Here is a 16,545-nt window from a genome sequence, read left to right as displayed (position 1 = left end):
GGAAGATCATTCTGCCCTAGGGGGATGATCCATAAGATTGCTCCATAAATTAACAAGGAGGGCTTGAAAGGGAGCCAAAGGCAGATAAAATAAACAAACAAACAAACAAAACATAGATCCAGGAATGGGTTTGGGGCGCAAACTAAATCCTAGCTCCAACTGAAGACAATTCGTTCGTTTACCATGGCCCTGCTCGATACTCGCCCGCAGAAAGGGAACACAGAAGATACGGGTGCTATAGCAAAATGTGGCAAAGAAATTAAATGGTATCCAGACAGCAGATAAAATAGCGTCTGGGCTTATCTCCAAATAAGCAGCCATCTGAGTGAGATGTCAAGTAAGTGCACACAGAAGGAGCCCACCATCATCAGTCACTGAAGGACTGTAAATCATATCATCTGAAGACAAAGCAGGGATTCGTATCAGAATCTACGTTGTGAGAGTCCAGTTTGCAGAAGGCTCTGCAGGAGCATGGGAGCCCACGAACCTTTGTGGGAACCACATGGGAAATAAGCCTGTGGTCGTCTCCCTCTGTGCATAATTGAGAGATGGGAGGAAAGCGGTTATTAAACAGAGTCATTGAAGAGATGAGTATAGAAGATCAAAGGGATAGACCTGACTTGAAAAGTTAACACTTTGCATGCTGGACCTGATCTGGTTTTCAACATTTTCTGTATTTGGAGTATTTTTTGTTTGCTTGTTCCTATTAGGGTTTGTCTTAAAGGTGTTATGACATTAGAGGTCACCCTCTTGAAGTTGTGTTACATGTTTTTTCTGTGGTTCAATATGTGAAACCCAGAATGGATGAACCTATAGGGACAGCAAGTAGAAGAGTGTGTTTTGTTTTGTTTGCGGAGTGGTGCATACAGTAATTGGAGGTGGTTGGTAAAAGGGAGATAAATAAGCTTAGGCTCACACTAATTTGGAAAAATTGATTGTGGTAGTAATTGATGTGATTGAACTATGGAATGATATGATATATTGATACCCAGTTAATAATTTTTTTAAATAATAAAACTTTGGGGGAGTAAAATGTCCTATAGAAGTGGTTTTGAACTGCTGACCTTGCAGCTAGCAGCCAAACATGTAACCACTATGCTAAGTAGGTACTCTAATAAGTATCAACTTGCTTCTTTTCCTCTATAACTCCTGTCATCAAGATTGCCAAGAGATAAAAGAGACATACAGGCCCAGAAATGGCAGGGGTCCCGTTGTGTTTCCTCAGTCGATCTGTAACCTTCCTGGGGAAAGAATGGCATTATATGCGGCGCCCGGCACAATTCTGCCCAGAGCTCCAGCTGCCTGTCTCAGTCATGTGACAAAGAGGTAATATTTCTTATCAGTTACAAGGGACATTGCCAGGATGAGTTAATATATAAAATCCTATTTATTCTGAAAAGTGCGAACCATGTCATGAGCTGAGCCTACAGGGATGGTTTGATGATAAGCACATTCTAAAATCTAAGCTATATTAAGTCTATTACGAGAATTGAGCTGTTTAGAAGAAACATAAAACAACAGTACAAAAGTGTATGAGGAAAAATTTTAAAAATCATTTAGCACACAGTTATTTATATTCTTTGATGAATGTGTGCCAGTGGGGAATGAATTAAGGTTTGCTGTCAAGAATCTGAGAACTAAATGAGCTTTTCTTACTAAGGGCACAAATAACCTAATGGAGAAAAAAGAAAAATCACTCAATCAATATTGAACACCATTATTTTCTGTCCTGGATTTTTCTCTGGTAGAAATCCACCTTTTCTCTAATGATAAAAATAATTGATAATCATAACTAGCACTCCTTGAACATTTATTGGACCAAGTATTTTATATTCATTGTGGTAGTCAGTGCTCACAAGAACTGTACAAGAGAAGATAGGAGGCCATTCTCATTTCAAGCATAAAGGTCCAAGAGGCTGCTTAAGGTCTCATAGTAAGGGGAGGCCCGAGGATTTTGAATCCTGGAAGAGAGACTCCAAAGCCCAATGCTCTAACCACTAAAGAAGAATGCATTAACTGCCCATAAACTCACAACTAGAAATACAACCGTAATATCTTAGTCATGAAGTTTTCTTGGCCCTTTGTCAGTCTACATGCTTTTATAGCTGTACCTTTTTAAATTATTATTCTTTATTTTTTAATTTTAATCATTTTATTGTGAGCTCTTAGAGATATAACATCCCATCGTTCAATCACATCAAGCAGTATTGTGCAATTGCTACCACAATCACTTTTGAAACATTTTGTTTTTCCTTGCATTCCTCGATATCAGCTCCCTTTATCCCCTCCCTCCCCTGCCCCACCCGAAGGAACCCTTATTGCTATCCCCCTATATGGTTTCTTGGGTTTTGTTTTGTTGCCATATCGTACACAATCCAATATATCCATTCACATACAGTTCTGCTATTTGATCCCCTCCAGTGAGATCATCAATGCTACATATATATATATTCCCACCCCCTCTTCCTGTATCTTCAGGGAACCATTACTCCTGTTACTATTTCTGAAGGGTTATCTATCTTGGCTTTCATGTACTGAACGACCTTAAGTATATAAATTAACATATGCAAATCTAACATGATTAATGAGGTAAAACAAATAAAAACCATAATAGTAAGGGAAGGAAATATTGGAGAACTAGAGGATAGTTATGTGGTTCATCAGTGCTATATCACACCCTGGGTTTATCATCCCTTCAGTGTGGCCCTTCTGTGAGGGACTGTCCAGTTACCAAAGAGGTGAGTTTGGGCTTCCACTACATCTTGCCCCTTCACATCAATTTGGTTGCTTGTTTTTGAACTTCTAATACCTCGTGATCCCATCAACGCCTTATAATCACACAGGGTGGTGTGCTTCTTTCATGTGGGCTTTGTTGTATAACTATATCTTCATGACCACAATAATTTGCATTCTGCTATCACTATTTGCAAGAGCCTTACTAGTGGCACAGTGGTTAAAGCACTCAACTGCTAACCAAAAGATCAGTGGTTCGAGCTCCCCAGGGGCTCTGAGGGAAAAAAATGTGGCCGTCTGACTCTGTAAAGATTAACAGTCTTGGAAATCTTATGGGGGCCAGTCTAGTCTCTCCTACGGGCTCCTTATGAGTCAGAATCAATCATGGTAGTGGTTTTGTTTTGGGTTATCACTACTTAACAATATACTTCTCTGTATCAAAAGAACAGGAATGTTTGTTTGGACATTGAGAACTGTAACATATGTTACAGCTCATGACTCCATTGCCTCAGGCGATCCTCGCTTCTATCCCCTTAGATTTAGAACAGCCTTTCTCAAAGTGGATGATTCTGACCCTGGGGCACTGGAATAATCTAGGAGCTCAGCAAAAACGAATACCTACACTTTATCCTCAATTGTGGGCTGGAGTACAAACGCTTGTCGTTGCCAGGGGGTGCTGAGTCACTTTATGCTGAAAGGGAGCAGTAAGCCAAAGAAGTTTGAGGACCTCGGTCTAGAACCCCATGTTCTCTCTGTGAGGGTCCTGCCAGGGCAGAGCTTCTCCACCTTCCTCATGCCGCCAGTTCCTCATGAGGTGGTGACCCCCAACCAGAACATTATTTTATTGCTAGTTCATAAATGTAATTTTGCTACTGTTATGAATCATCATGTAAACATCTGTTAGGCAGGATGTATTTCCATGGTTACAGATTGAACATAATTAAAGCATAGCGATTAATCACAAAAACAATATGTCATGATAGATTGTGAAATATTTATTTCTAATGACAGATCAATGAAATTTTGTCTGGAAGCATGGTGTAGCATGGGTAACAGCCTTCACGCCAGGTACTTGTATGTGGCTATATCTACATGTGGGCAGACCCACATGGAGATGGTGTCTTGGTTCCTAAGACCATTGGAAATAATATGTGTTTTCTGATGGTCTTAGACAACCCCTGTGAAAGGGTCAGTCAACCCCCAAAGGGGTCGTGACCCACAGGTTGAGAACCACTGTGCTAGAGTCTCTAACTAGCCAACTAGTTTCTTGTGTTGCTCTTTCCATCACCCTTGTTGCATCTTAAGTGATCTTTATCAAATGCCAACCTTTTCCTGCTTCTCTCCTGAAAATCCTCTGCTAGGTTCCCACGGCCAAGGGGGCAAAGTTCAAGCTCCTTTGACCTGGCTTATCAGGTTTTCCATGGTCCACCGTGACATCCTGCTCTTTTTCACTCCTCACTCTATCTCCATTTCCTGGGGTACTTGCTGAGTGGGATTCTCCCATTGCCAGCCTGGAGAACTCCTATTCATCCTACTATACTCAACTAAAGCAAGCAACTTTTCTGTGAAATGTGTCCCTATTTTTCAAAGTGAGTTGATCACCAAAAATTAAACAGACAAATCTCAACTTAAGGAGAGGATAGATAGGTGATTGCGGAACAGAATTTCAAATTCCCAGGACATTTAGATTTTTTGGAGTCAGGATTTCATCCGGATGAACCCTTTAAACTTTTGGCCTGAGATCATCTTTACACCTTAAAGCAAAAATATCACCTAAACCAAACCTACTGCCAGACCCCATTCATGGTGACCCTGTGTAGGATGTCCAAAACTGTGAGTATTTATGGGAACAAAGAGCCTCATCTTTCTCCTTCAGAGTACCTGCTGGGTTTGAACCACTGACTTTCCAGTTAGCAAACCAATGCATAACCCACCAAGCTACCAGGGCTTCTGAATTAAACAACAGTTTAGCTTAATTAGTAAAGAATGTCTGCCTTGAGCATTGAGCTCTTTTTTTTAAATCATTTTATTGGAGACTCATACAACTCATCACAATCCATACACACATCCATTGTGTCAAGCACATTTGTACATTTGTTGCCATCATCATTCTCAAGACATTTGCTTTCTACTTGAGCCCTTGGTATCAGCTCCTCATTCCCCCCTGCCTTCCTCCCTCATGAACCCCTTGATAATTTATATATTTTTTCATGTCTTATACTCTCTGATGTCTCCCTTCACCCACTTTTCTGTTGTCCATTACCCAGGGAGGGAGTTATATGAAGATCATTGTTATCGGTTCCCCTTTTCTACCCCCACCTTCCCCTTCACCTCCTGGTATCGTTACTCTCATTATTGTTCGTCTTATCTGTCCTGGATTCCCTGTGTTTCTGCCTTATCTATACCAGTGTACACCCTGTGGTCTAGTTGGGTTTGTAAGGTAGAATTGGAATCATGATAGTGAGGGGTGAGGGTGTGTGGAGGAGGCATTAAAGAACTAGAGGAAAGTTGTATGTTTCATCGGTGCTATACTGCACCCTGACTGGCTTGTCTCCTCCCCGGAACCCTTCTGTAAGGAGATGTCCAGTTGCCTACAGATGGGCTTTTGGCCTCCACTCTGTATACCCCCTCATTCACAATGATAGGATTTCTTGTTCTTTGATGCCTGATACCTGATCCCATTGATGCCTTGTGATAACATAGGCTGGTGTGCGTCTTCCATGTGGGCTTTATTGCTTCCCAGCTAGATGTCCACTTGCTTATCGTCAAGCCTTTAAGACTCCAGACACTATATCTTTTGATAGCCCAGCACCATCAGCTTTCTTCACCACATTTGCTTAGGCACCTGCTTTGTCTTCAGCGATCCTGTTGGGAAGAGCATTGAGCTCTTTTAACGAACCATCTCTATAAGCCCAAATTCACAATAGCAACTTGAAAGATTGAGTAAAGAAATTTAGGAAGCAATGAATTTCTATTACTAGAGGAGGAGTAACTCCTAAAAAGAGGGCGAGAGAATGGTTGCACAGCTTGAAGGATGTATTCGATGTCAATTAATTGTATGTAGGGAAATTGTTGGATTGGTGTATATAGTTTGCTGGGTGTCCAAAGCCTAGGAGACAGACTCACCAGCCTCCCCTCTAAAGAACACTTAGACTGTATTTCTTCCAAGACAGATGAGCTCGTTCTCCTTGCAGTCCAAAATAACTTCAATATGCTTCAACAACTCCGTAATTCGAAGGTCTTAGTTCTCTGGTGTTCCTTATTCATTCTCCAGCTTTCACGTGCAGATGAGGAGATTAAAAGAGCCATAGCTTTATAAGTTATCGAGGATTCATGAGGGAGGGGGTGGGGAGAGGGAAAATAAGGAGCTGATGCCAAGGGCTTGGGTGGAGAGCATATGTTTTGAGAATGATGAGGGCAACGAATGTACAAATGTGCTTTACACAATTGATGTATGTATATGTATGGATTGTGATAAGAGTTGTATGAGCCCCTAATAAAATGATTTTATAAATAAACAAAAGGTCCATGGCTTGAATCAGGCAAACTTCAATCTTCAAAGTGACATCTTATTTGCAGAGAGATTTTTTGCAGATTTGCCCATTGTTTGATTTCTTGGCTCCTGCTTCTATAAGTATTAACTGTGGGTCCAAGTAAAATTAAATCTCTGACAACTTTATCTGTTTAGGACCATGTTACTATTGGCCTAGGGGCAAGGAACTTTTGTTTCCTTTAAGTTGAAGTGTAATTCATACTAAAGACTAGAGACTTGGATGTTCACCAATAAGTGCTTCAAACCATCTTTGTTTTCAGCAAATAATGTTGCTAATGAGTCTTCCTCTGATCCTAATGCCCCATCATTCAAATAGTCCAAGTTCTCAGATTATTGGTTCCATATACAGACTGAATACGTGTGGTGAAAGGATACAGGCTCGGCTCACACTGTACCTGATTTAAACTGAGCAGGACCCTTGTTCTGGACAAACTAATGTCCCTTCGTCTACATCCAGGTTCTGCATGAGCACAGTGGAGAGCTCTGAGTTCTCATTCTTCACAATAGTAGCCATAATTTGTTACAATCCATGCAGTCCAATGCTTTTTCTTTTAAATCATTATATTGGGAACTCTTACCACAATCCATACCCAATGCCTTTTCAGAGTCAATAAAACACAGATAAAAATCGTTCTAGAATTCTCTGCTTTCATCAACGAAACCAAGATCTACGTCCGCTTCTGAATCTGAGTTGCGTTTCGAGCAGATTCATCCATTATCAATTGTCCCTGCAGCATTTATCATCACTGTTTTCTTGTTATTCGTTTGTAATATATTTTCTATGGAGCGTATTCTTGGACTCACTATTTTATTCCATTGGCAGATGTCTACATTTTACCAAACAACGTGGTTTCCTTTTTGTTTTGTGCTTTGGGATATCTGAAAACCTTGGCATAATTCTTAATGTTTAAAAAACCATGGTGTACTTTTAGATGTTTTTGTTGTTGTTTCTTTTGCTTTTATTACCTTTTGTTTGCTATAGTTTTTAAATTCAATACATTTTACTACAGAAACACTAACATCAATAGTCCATAAAGTCTGTATATTAAATTGGAAAATAAGCTAGCTATTTAAATACTTAGCTATTAGTATCAGTTGTTAGAATCACCAGTGTAGAATCACTAGAGTAGAAAGTCTCATCTTTTCCCTACACACAGAGGCTGGTGGTTTCGAACTGCTGACTTGCAGTTAGCAGCTTCTATGCGTCACCACTGAGCCAGCAGGGCTCATCCAAGCGCCCTCCAGGCGTGGTCTACGACATTGAGGGAGCATTCACTTGACCTCTTAAAGAGAAAAACAATAATCTGAGTATCTCTCTGATTTTTTTAGATCAACAAAAATCAGCAGAAGCTTAAAAAAATCAGTCACCTATCTCTGAGTCGGGCTTGTTCTTACAGGCTGGTGACAGCTGTTTGAATAACCTCTGAATGTCGATCCTCCCACGCAGCTCAGGTTGGCGCTCCAGAACAAATATTTGTCCTGGTTTTGAACAAAGTCTGAGAGCTTTCTACTTCTTTTCCTCCTTTTTCAAAACTGCCGTCTCCCTCTTGTGTTCTTTGACCTGGGTTCAGTAGGAAGAGGTGGAATTCTCCACGGCCCGTCTGGCCTGGGAAGCCCGGCAGAGCTGGCTCCCAGAATGAAAGGACTCATCTGCTTGTTTTCCTGGTTATTTCTTTCCGAGGCTCAAGGCTTGGAAATCCCCACCAATGGTCTTCCTGAAGTAAGTACTCCCAGAAGTCCCCTTGCTGTTGGCCTAGATGTTCTATGCTCTGTAACGATCCTATGTCTATCCAACAACGAGACGGTGTCAGATGAAAACGTATGATCACATTTCTGTAACAAGTGTTTACCGTCATCATTCCTGGGACGTATATTTGCCTTTTAAATCATTGACAAGTTTTGCATGTGAACTAGGTTCAGTGGAAGCGCTTCATTCCTTACCTTAAAACAAAGTTAGGCATAATAATATATCTAACCCAAAGCGTTGTCGTGAGAAATAACTTAACTGCCTGTCAACAGCAAGAGTTTAATAATCATTATCTATTATTACCATTAAGGGGTTCTGGTGGCACTGTCGGGTAAAGTGTTGGTCTGCTAACTGCAGGGTCAACAGTTCAAAACCACTAGCCATCCCACAGGACAATGACAAGGCTATCTACTCTGGTAACAATTTACCGCCTCAAAAATCCCATGTAGGGGTTGTGAGGAGTCCGAAGCCAAGATTCATGACAGTGGGTTTGTTAGCATTATGAGGAGCCATCGTAGCACAGTGTTTGAAACACTCAGCTGCTAACAGAAAGGTCGGGGGTTTGAGCCCAGCAGCCACTCCATGGGAGACAACCGAGGCAGTCTGCTTCCGTAAAACTAGCACGAACATAAGTGTATTCAAGAAACCATTGAGCAAGCTAATGAAATGGCCCAGAAAGAATATAAACTAATACAATGAATAGCTTTGTGCCCGGCCACGGCTGTTTCAAAATCTGACTATTTTGCTTCTTTGACACTTAATTAAAAAATTTAGAGAGAGATAATCATTCTAAATTCTTTTTTAAGTTTGCAGAATATGGAGATCTTGTGGAGCTCGCCCCAGGAAAATTTCGATTTGTACCAGAGAACCGGAGGTATCAGGTATAGTAGGCTTCATTCTAAAAGGGAAAATAAGTGAAAGAGACCACTATTGAAAAAGGAAAATCAGGGTTAACATACCTGTTAGAGATTCTCTAGAGTTTGCTCGCTCTCTCTCTCTCTCTCTCTCTCTCTCTCTCTCTCTCTCTCTCTCTCTCTCCCTCTCTCTCTCTCTCTCTTCCTCTCTCTCTCTTTCTCTCTCTCTCTCTCTCTCTCTCTTCCTCTCTCTCTCTCTTTCTCTCTCTCTCTCTCTCTCTCTCTCTCTCTCTCTCTCTCTCTCTCTCTCTCTCTCTTCCTCTCTCTCTCTCTCTCTTGCAGATAAGAATCCAATAGTTTTGTACCTAGTTGGAAATATTGCCAATAAGGTGAAATAAATACAAGCCCTTCAGAGACTCTAAACCATAATGGCTACCTTCGCCCCTTCAAAGATACACAGCTATGTGTCTCCTTCGACATGTAAGATTATGGAATGATGTTGCTGCCTTCTAATGAATCATTTCTGTGCAGAGGGCACTTCTCCCAGCAGTCACAGAGAGCCCCTGTTGCAGCCATAATCTTCTTCTGGCAGCCACTATCGCAAAGAGTGCCTGAGGGAGGGCCACTGGCCTGCTGGAGACAGCATCTAAGAGGCCTGCAGCAGAAGCATAGACAAGGTCCTCTAATTACTGAGATGAGTTCTCAGGGATGCCTCAGAGAATTGGGGGGTTATTTTCCCCCTACATAAAGCTCTCGTGCTAAGAAAGAAGCCATTTATGGAAGCAAAGGTAGGCTGACCAATGACCTATTTTGTGCAAGTAGATTAATCATATTAAAATCCAATCAGCAAATCAACATTTCAGAGTCTTCATCGTTTTAAGAGAGAAAACTTGGTCATTGAAGAGCACACTCAAAAAGTCCAATAGACAAAGTGGAGACCAAAACCCACCTGCAAGACAATTGAACTGTCCCTTACAGAGGGGCCACATGGTTGGGGGCCTGGGGGGGGGATGAGTAATTCAGGGTGCAGTATAGCCCTGATGAAACACATAAGGATCCTCTGGTTCTTTAATATTTTCTCCCCTTCTATTAAGGCTTGCCTCATTCATACTGTTAGACCTATGGATGTTCATTTGTATAATTAAGATCGTTTGATGCAGGAGTGCCGGGGTGGATGACCCTTCAGAAACGTCAATGGAAGGAATGATTCCCTAAGGATACAGGAAGACAGGAGCGGGGGAAGGGGGAAGAAGGGGAAGCTGATCACATTGATGACTGTATAACCCCACTCAAAGAGTGAATTGCAGAACTGTAGGTGAATGGATGTATTGGCTGGGATAAGATACAGCTAATTTAGATAGATAGATAGATAGATAGATAGATAGATAGATAGATAGATAGATAGATAGATAGATAGATAGATAGATAGATATAAAGAGAGAATAAAGGGGAGCTGATGTCATAGTAGCAATTGTACAATTATGCTTGATAATTTGAATTATGAAATGTTATGACATCTGTAGGAACTCCCAATAAAATGATGAATTTTTTTAAAGTCCATTGCAAAGCAAAACAAAACAAAGTCCAACATTAGGCAGCCATTGACCTCACTGTTATTTGAATGGGGTGTCAAAAGTTCTTGTGGAAAAAGATGAATTAAGATATAATAGAATTGTTTCGTGAATTTTTGATGCCCCTCATGTACATCCATTAAAACTTCAGCTCACCCCAAAGTAGGCAAAACTAAGATTTTATCCAACCCCTTACTAATTTAAAATCCATCACTCTTGAGTCATTGAGAATTTAAAGGCAATGGGATGACCTTTGCCCCTGCCCTACTTTGTCCCTACTTTTGTCTCCTTGGTCACACCCAGGAGAACTCCAACCCAAAGTCCCTGTTCTCATGGAGTTTAGTCTACTAGAGAAGACAGATATTAACCAAATAATTACTCACCTAGAATGACGAATTACAAAGCAAAGTGAGTATTCAGAAGAAAGGAATATTCTTCCATGAAAATACTTGATAAAGGAAGTGGAGCTGGTCTGGGTATAGGGGTTGTCAGAAGTATGTCAGGGATGGACTTCTGGCAGAGCCGAAAAACAAGGAGGAGTGGGCTACGTAGCATAAGGGATCAAGGGATCTTAGAAGGAAGCACATTGCCGAGAGTGGGGACGGCGTGTCCAGAACTTTGTAACAAGATGGAATATCTAAAACACTATTCATTTGAATTTTTAAAAGTCCAAAAAATAGGATAAATCTAGATCACTCGGCATGAGTTTGGTTGACATTTTCACAGAAAATGTTTGTTTTAGCATTATATTTTTTAAATTGAAACTTAGCAGGCAACCAAAACAAAACGAAAGACTGAGAAATGGGTTCAGAGAAACACGTCAATGGGAAAATGATGTTCAAGAATAGTTGCTATTTATGTCTCTGCTTCCATGGAATGAATTATATCGCCCAGTATCAAAGAAAGGCTTTTTCACCATGAGAAAACAATTTTTCCCTGGAGGTCATGAGTAAAACATACAGTTGAGAAATGATTGTCCAACTTCCTTTCACAGAGAAGTGTTTCTGGGGAATCTGAAGAAGTGATGGTAAGTGTTCTTTGATTTTGTTAAAAATTGATGTCAGAATGATTTTTCTGTTAACTATTAATTAGAAGTCAATCCTGTTGTTTCCCTTGTCTTTGTCACTGAGATTATTTACTGGGCTTTCGAAATACTCCCTTGCTCAATCCTGCTTGGAAGTGTTTCTAACACGCAGCACTAAAGAGTACATGTATTTACGGCTATAAAAGATGCCACCGAGAGCCATGTTTTCTCAAATTTTGCCAACAACACGAGTGCCACCCAAGGATTTGTATTTATTTCGATTTAACCGTCAGACTCAATTTCGAATATAACACCTCACAGCTTTGGAGGGAACTGTGAGAGCGCTCTTGGACACGAAATAGTTTAATTCTTTGAAAGCTCAAAGAAGACCTTCCTGTGGCAAGACAACTTAAAAGAAAGTGGTTTATGTTGTGCTTCCTGCTCTGAACTGACAAAAACTGTGAGAGGCTCACACAGTTCCTTAGCCTGGATTTTATTTTCGTTTGAAGTGGATGAGACCCAGGTGAAAGGTTTGATCTTACAACGCAAGGTTTGCAAGGCAAGACCCAGTAAGCAAGTCCTTTGGGAGGTAAAAGAAAACTCGATTGGGTCACAAAATTGCCACAGAGCTGAAGAAACTTGTAGTTCTTAGGCATCTCGTAAAAGATGTGCATTTTTAGCACCTTGCCTTTGCACATGCTGATAGACTGTCGATTTTATTTTTTCACCCCAGAGCTACCTTAAATCAATAGAGACGGATTGGGAAAGGTGGAGCCAGAGTACTAGACTGTAACTGCCTCAAAATGTCCTCTTGATGATATTTCATTTGTTGCTTAAACACATTGGTGGTTTTATATTGTGCTTTAAACTGGGAAAGGGGAGAATTGGGAGAAGAGAATATTGGAATAGAGGAGATTGAAGAAGCTGGGTAGCTTGGGGGACAGTGTATGTACTTCCAGTCTCTAGCTGTGCCCTATTTTAAAGAGCTATTTAAGCCCCTTCCCACGTTTAACCTCTGCAGCCCTTGATCTTCTCCTCAGTTAAAGCTCTGACTTTGAAGTCATTTCCTGGCCTTTGTCCCACCCAATCTTGCTTCCCACAACTATTTTATATCTGGATTCCTTTTGTTTTTTTGGATGGACTAATCCTACCCCTCGTTATTAGTATTAATTATTAATATTAATAAGAGCTAAAAAGACTCTATGCTATCTCTTTTGAAAAGATCAGATTTCTGCCTAGGGTGTACTTCAAGAAGTTGGAGGACTGCGCTTAACAATGTCCCAGAATTGTTCTTAATAAACACAAAGGAGCTTCCAATGATTTGTGGAAAATTGAATCTGAAGATAATGGGATAGCTCCGTAAATTTCTTGACGCTCCCACATACAGTACACTGCTGTTAACATCAACTGTATTGAGTTTATTTGTCCTTTGAATACAGTTATTGTGCTTTCTCTCCTATTACAGGAAGATGTTGATCAAGTAACGCTGTATAGTTACAAAGTCCAATCCACGATTACATCTCGTATGGCCAATACGGTCATCCAGAGCAAAGTGGTCAACTACTCCCCACTGCCTCAGAATGTCGTGTTTGATGTGCAGATTCCCAAAGGAGCCTTCATTTCCAATTTCACCATGTGAGTAACTCCTAACACCAAATTCAGATAGGCTCTACTCCTGCAGACACAGACTCTCAGATTTATGCCTTAACCTTTCACAGCCTCCTTGTGCATACCTTACCTTAGCTTTGTTTATCCGTTCTACCGTTAATGAGCATGCCGGGTGTTCTCACCTTTTTGCTAATGTGCCTGGTGCTGCAGTCAGTGCACATGGATGTGCACCTATTTGCGTCACGGCTCTTACTTTTCCAGAATCCATACCAAATAGCAAGATTGCTGGGTCATCTGGCATTTCTAGTGCCAACATCTTAAGGCAGTCCCCTGGCACTTTCCACGGTCATTGCACTAGGTTGTCGTTCTACCAGCAGATGAGTCTCTTTACCAACATGTGCTTTCTTCCGCCTTTCTTTTTAGACGTTGCCATTAATACTGGGCTGAGATAATGGCCCATTGATATTTTGATTTGGAGCTCTTTTTTTAACTTATTTTTTCATTTTATTGAGGGCTCATACAACTCTTACCACAATCCATACATCGGTCCATTGTGTCAAGCACATTTGTACATATGTTGCCATCATCATTTTCAAAACATTTTCTTTCTACTTGAGCCCTTGGTATCAGGCTCACTTTCCCCACCTCAATTGGGATCTCTTAAATGGCTAATGATCACATGCATTTCTTCATGTTTCTTGGCTGCCTGGAGGTCTTAATTGGTGAAGTGTCTGTCCATGTCCCCTGCCCATTTCTTCGCTGGGATTCGCTGTCCTATTCCTGTATTCTTGTATTCTTCTATAAATGTTAGTGACTAATCTCCTTATCAGATATATCATTCCAATCTCCCCCAGGTTGTACATTCTCTTGTCACTCTTTTTTTTAATTCATTTTATTGGGGGTTTGTACAATTCTTATCATAATCCATCCATCCATCCATGTGTGAAGTACATTTGTACAGTTGTTGTCCTCATTATTCTCAAAACATTTTCTTTCTACTTGAGCCCTTGGTATCAGCTCCTCATTTTCCCCCCTCTCTCCCTGCTTCCCCATCCCTCATGAACCCTTGATAATTTATAAATAATTATTTTATCATATCTTACACTGTCCAATGTCTCCCTTCACCCACTTTTCTGTTGTCCATCCCCCAGGGAGGAGGTTATATGTAGATACTTGTAATCGGTTCCCCCTTTCTACTCCACCTGCCCTCCACCCTCCAGGTATCACCACTCTCACCACTGGTCCTGAAGGATCATCTGTTCTAGATTCCCTGTGTTTCCAGTTCCTATATGTACCAATGTACATCTCTTTTCACTCTTTTGATGAGATATTTTGGACTTGATATCTGCTATATTGGCTTAAAATCTGTGACATTTTTTAGTCAGCCTTTTCTAAAAAGGAGCGTTTATATGTAGTAGTATTATATGGCACCATGTCTAAAATTATGTTTTCATAAACACGTATTGTGTATGTCTTCTTTTTTATTTTAACATGGGTGAAAACATATACAATGATGCATATGCCCATTCAAAAATTTCTAAACGTAAAATTCAATGACATTGGTGACTTTCTTAACAATGTTGCTATTCTTGGACCTTCTTCCCAAATCATTTCACCATCATTAATTTAGACTTACTGTCCCCTAAATGAACCCTGGTGTCATAGTGGGTTCTGCATTGGGCTGCTAACCTCAAGGTCAGCAATTCAAACCCACTAGCAGCTCCATGGAAGAAAGATGAGGCTTTGGCTCCATAAAGGTTTTTAGCCTCAGAAACCCAAAGGGACCATTCTACTTGTTCCTATGGGGCGGCTATGAATCGGAATCCACTCCACAGTAGTAGTAATGGCCCCCTAAATGTCTCACCTGTATGTTAGTATCACTGCTGTTAAAGTCGTCCGTTAAAATCGGTTTTGTCTCCTCTAGGGAATTCTTTCAAACAGCACATTGCTCAAAGCAAACATTCCTCACTGATTGAACTAAGCTGTTGTTTGATTTAAAGTTGACTTCAGGACATAGTTCAGGTTCCAGGTTTAACGATTTGGGGGGTGGGGGTCGGTAGATGTGAGAGTCCTCTAAGATCAGTGGATTCAGAAAGTCTGGGTTTCCACAAGAATTTGAAAACCTGTTCAACCTTGCCCCCATTGGGGATCAAGCGCCATCTATTTGAATCCTTGATCAAAACACTCAGTCCTGGTAGCTGGCCGCCATCTAGTTCCTCTGGTCTCAGGAGAAAGGAGGCAGTCATTTAAGGAGATCATCAGATCTGCCGTGCAGTTCCTTCTCTCTCCTGGGTCTCCTTCTTCCTCTCCTGCTCTAGTTGTTACAAGTTGGATGTCTGCTCAAAACCTTTTCAGTCGACTTATTTTTAAACCTATAATACGACTTTATGCGCCTCTTCTTTTTCAAACACCCCCCTTTCTTTCCTTTCTTCTATATCTCATTCAGTAGATCAGAGGTGACGACAGGCGATTGTAAGGAGCCCGGATGGGGTCCTGGGTTCCCAGTTGGTCTGCCAAGCACAAGGTGGTTTCAAGTCTACTTCACACCCACCAGCTTCTCCTAGGTAGAAAAATGAGGCTTTCTGCTCCATAAAGCCTTACAGCCTCCGAAACCCCACAGGGCAGTTCTGCCATGTCCTGTAAGGTTGCTATGAGCTGTAATGGACTCAATGGCACTGGGCACAGGTGATTGTGAAGCTACATTTGTGAGGAGTAGATTTATAAGACAAGAGAAGGTAGCTGCTCACCCAGCGCTCACTGCCATTGAGGTCTTTGCAGTGAGGTGACGCTGTGGGCTAGAGTGGGATGGTTCCGTGGGGCTTCTAAGACTGAAAATCCTCAGGGCAGCCAGTGGGTTTCAACGAGAGATCTTTCAGGGTGCAGCCCAAGCCTTAACCCCCTGTGCCGCCAAAGCTCCATGATTTTTAAAAGAGAAACCTCACTGGCATTGTTTTGATTCCGACTCATAGCAACCCTATAGGACAGGGGGGACCTGCCCTTGTGGGTTTCCAAGACTGTGTCTCTTTAAGAGAGTCGAATGCCTGGGGCATCCAAGCTGTACAGCGGCCTTCCAGAACATGTGCCCCCACCCCACCCCAGGCTGCTCCCAGCTCCTTGACAGCTGCCTATATGACCACACTTTAACATGGGCTGCACATACCACCAAAAAGTGTAGGTGGGTTGGTGTAAATGGGTTGGTATCAACTTAATGGCCGTGATTTTGACTTGGGCTTGGTTTTGTACATATCTTCCTATCCAGCCAAAGTAGTTCTTCTGCTTTGTTAGCAAGGTCCCAAATACGGTATCGTGGGAGATGATTTCATTTTGTCCTGAGATGCTTCCATCTTTGGACCTTCCAGGGATCTAATAGAAAGAGGCCTGACATAGACCCAGAACTTTCCGTTGCATTTCTGTCCGGGGCCAGCTGTGTGACCTTGCTCAAGTCCCATGGCTCC

The 16,545-nt window shown here is 41.5% G+C and overlaps 1 protein-coding gene across 1 annotated transcript in view; it reads left to right on the top strand.

Annotated features, from left to right (window-relative positions):
• Nucleotides 1-7,916: 7,916 nt before the first annotated feature.
• ITIH2 (inter-alpha-trypsin inhibitor heavy chain 2) overlaps nucleotides 7,917-16,545 on the top strand; it is a 50,152-nt gene continuing 41,523 nt past the window's right edge. Inside the window, exons 1-4 of the mRNA XM_075553403.1 lie at nucleotides 7,917-8,006; nucleotides 8,840-8,914; nucleotides 11,453-11,485; nucleotides 12,948-13,117. Coding sequence (XP_075409518.1) covers nucleotides 7,923-8,006; nucleotides 8,840-8,914; nucleotides 11,453-11,485; nucleotides 12,948-13,117 — 362 coding nt within the window. The 5' untranslated portion in view covers nucleotides 7,917-7,922. The remainder of the gene's footprint in view (nucleotides 8,007-8,839; nucleotides 8,915-11,452; nucleotides 11,486-12,947; nucleotides 13,118-16,545) is intronic.

Source organism: Tenrec ecaudatus, chromosome 6, assembly GCF_050624435.1.
Source record: "Tenrec ecaudatus isolate mTenEca1 chromosome 6, mTenEca1.hap1, whole genome shotgun sequence".
Taxonomy (NCBI): Eukaryota; Metazoa; Chordata; class Mammalia; order Afrosoricida; family Tenrecidae; genus Tenrec; species Tenrec ecaudatus.
Note: the sequence above shows the minus strand (reverse complement) of the source record. Positions and strands in the feature narration are given on the sequence as shown.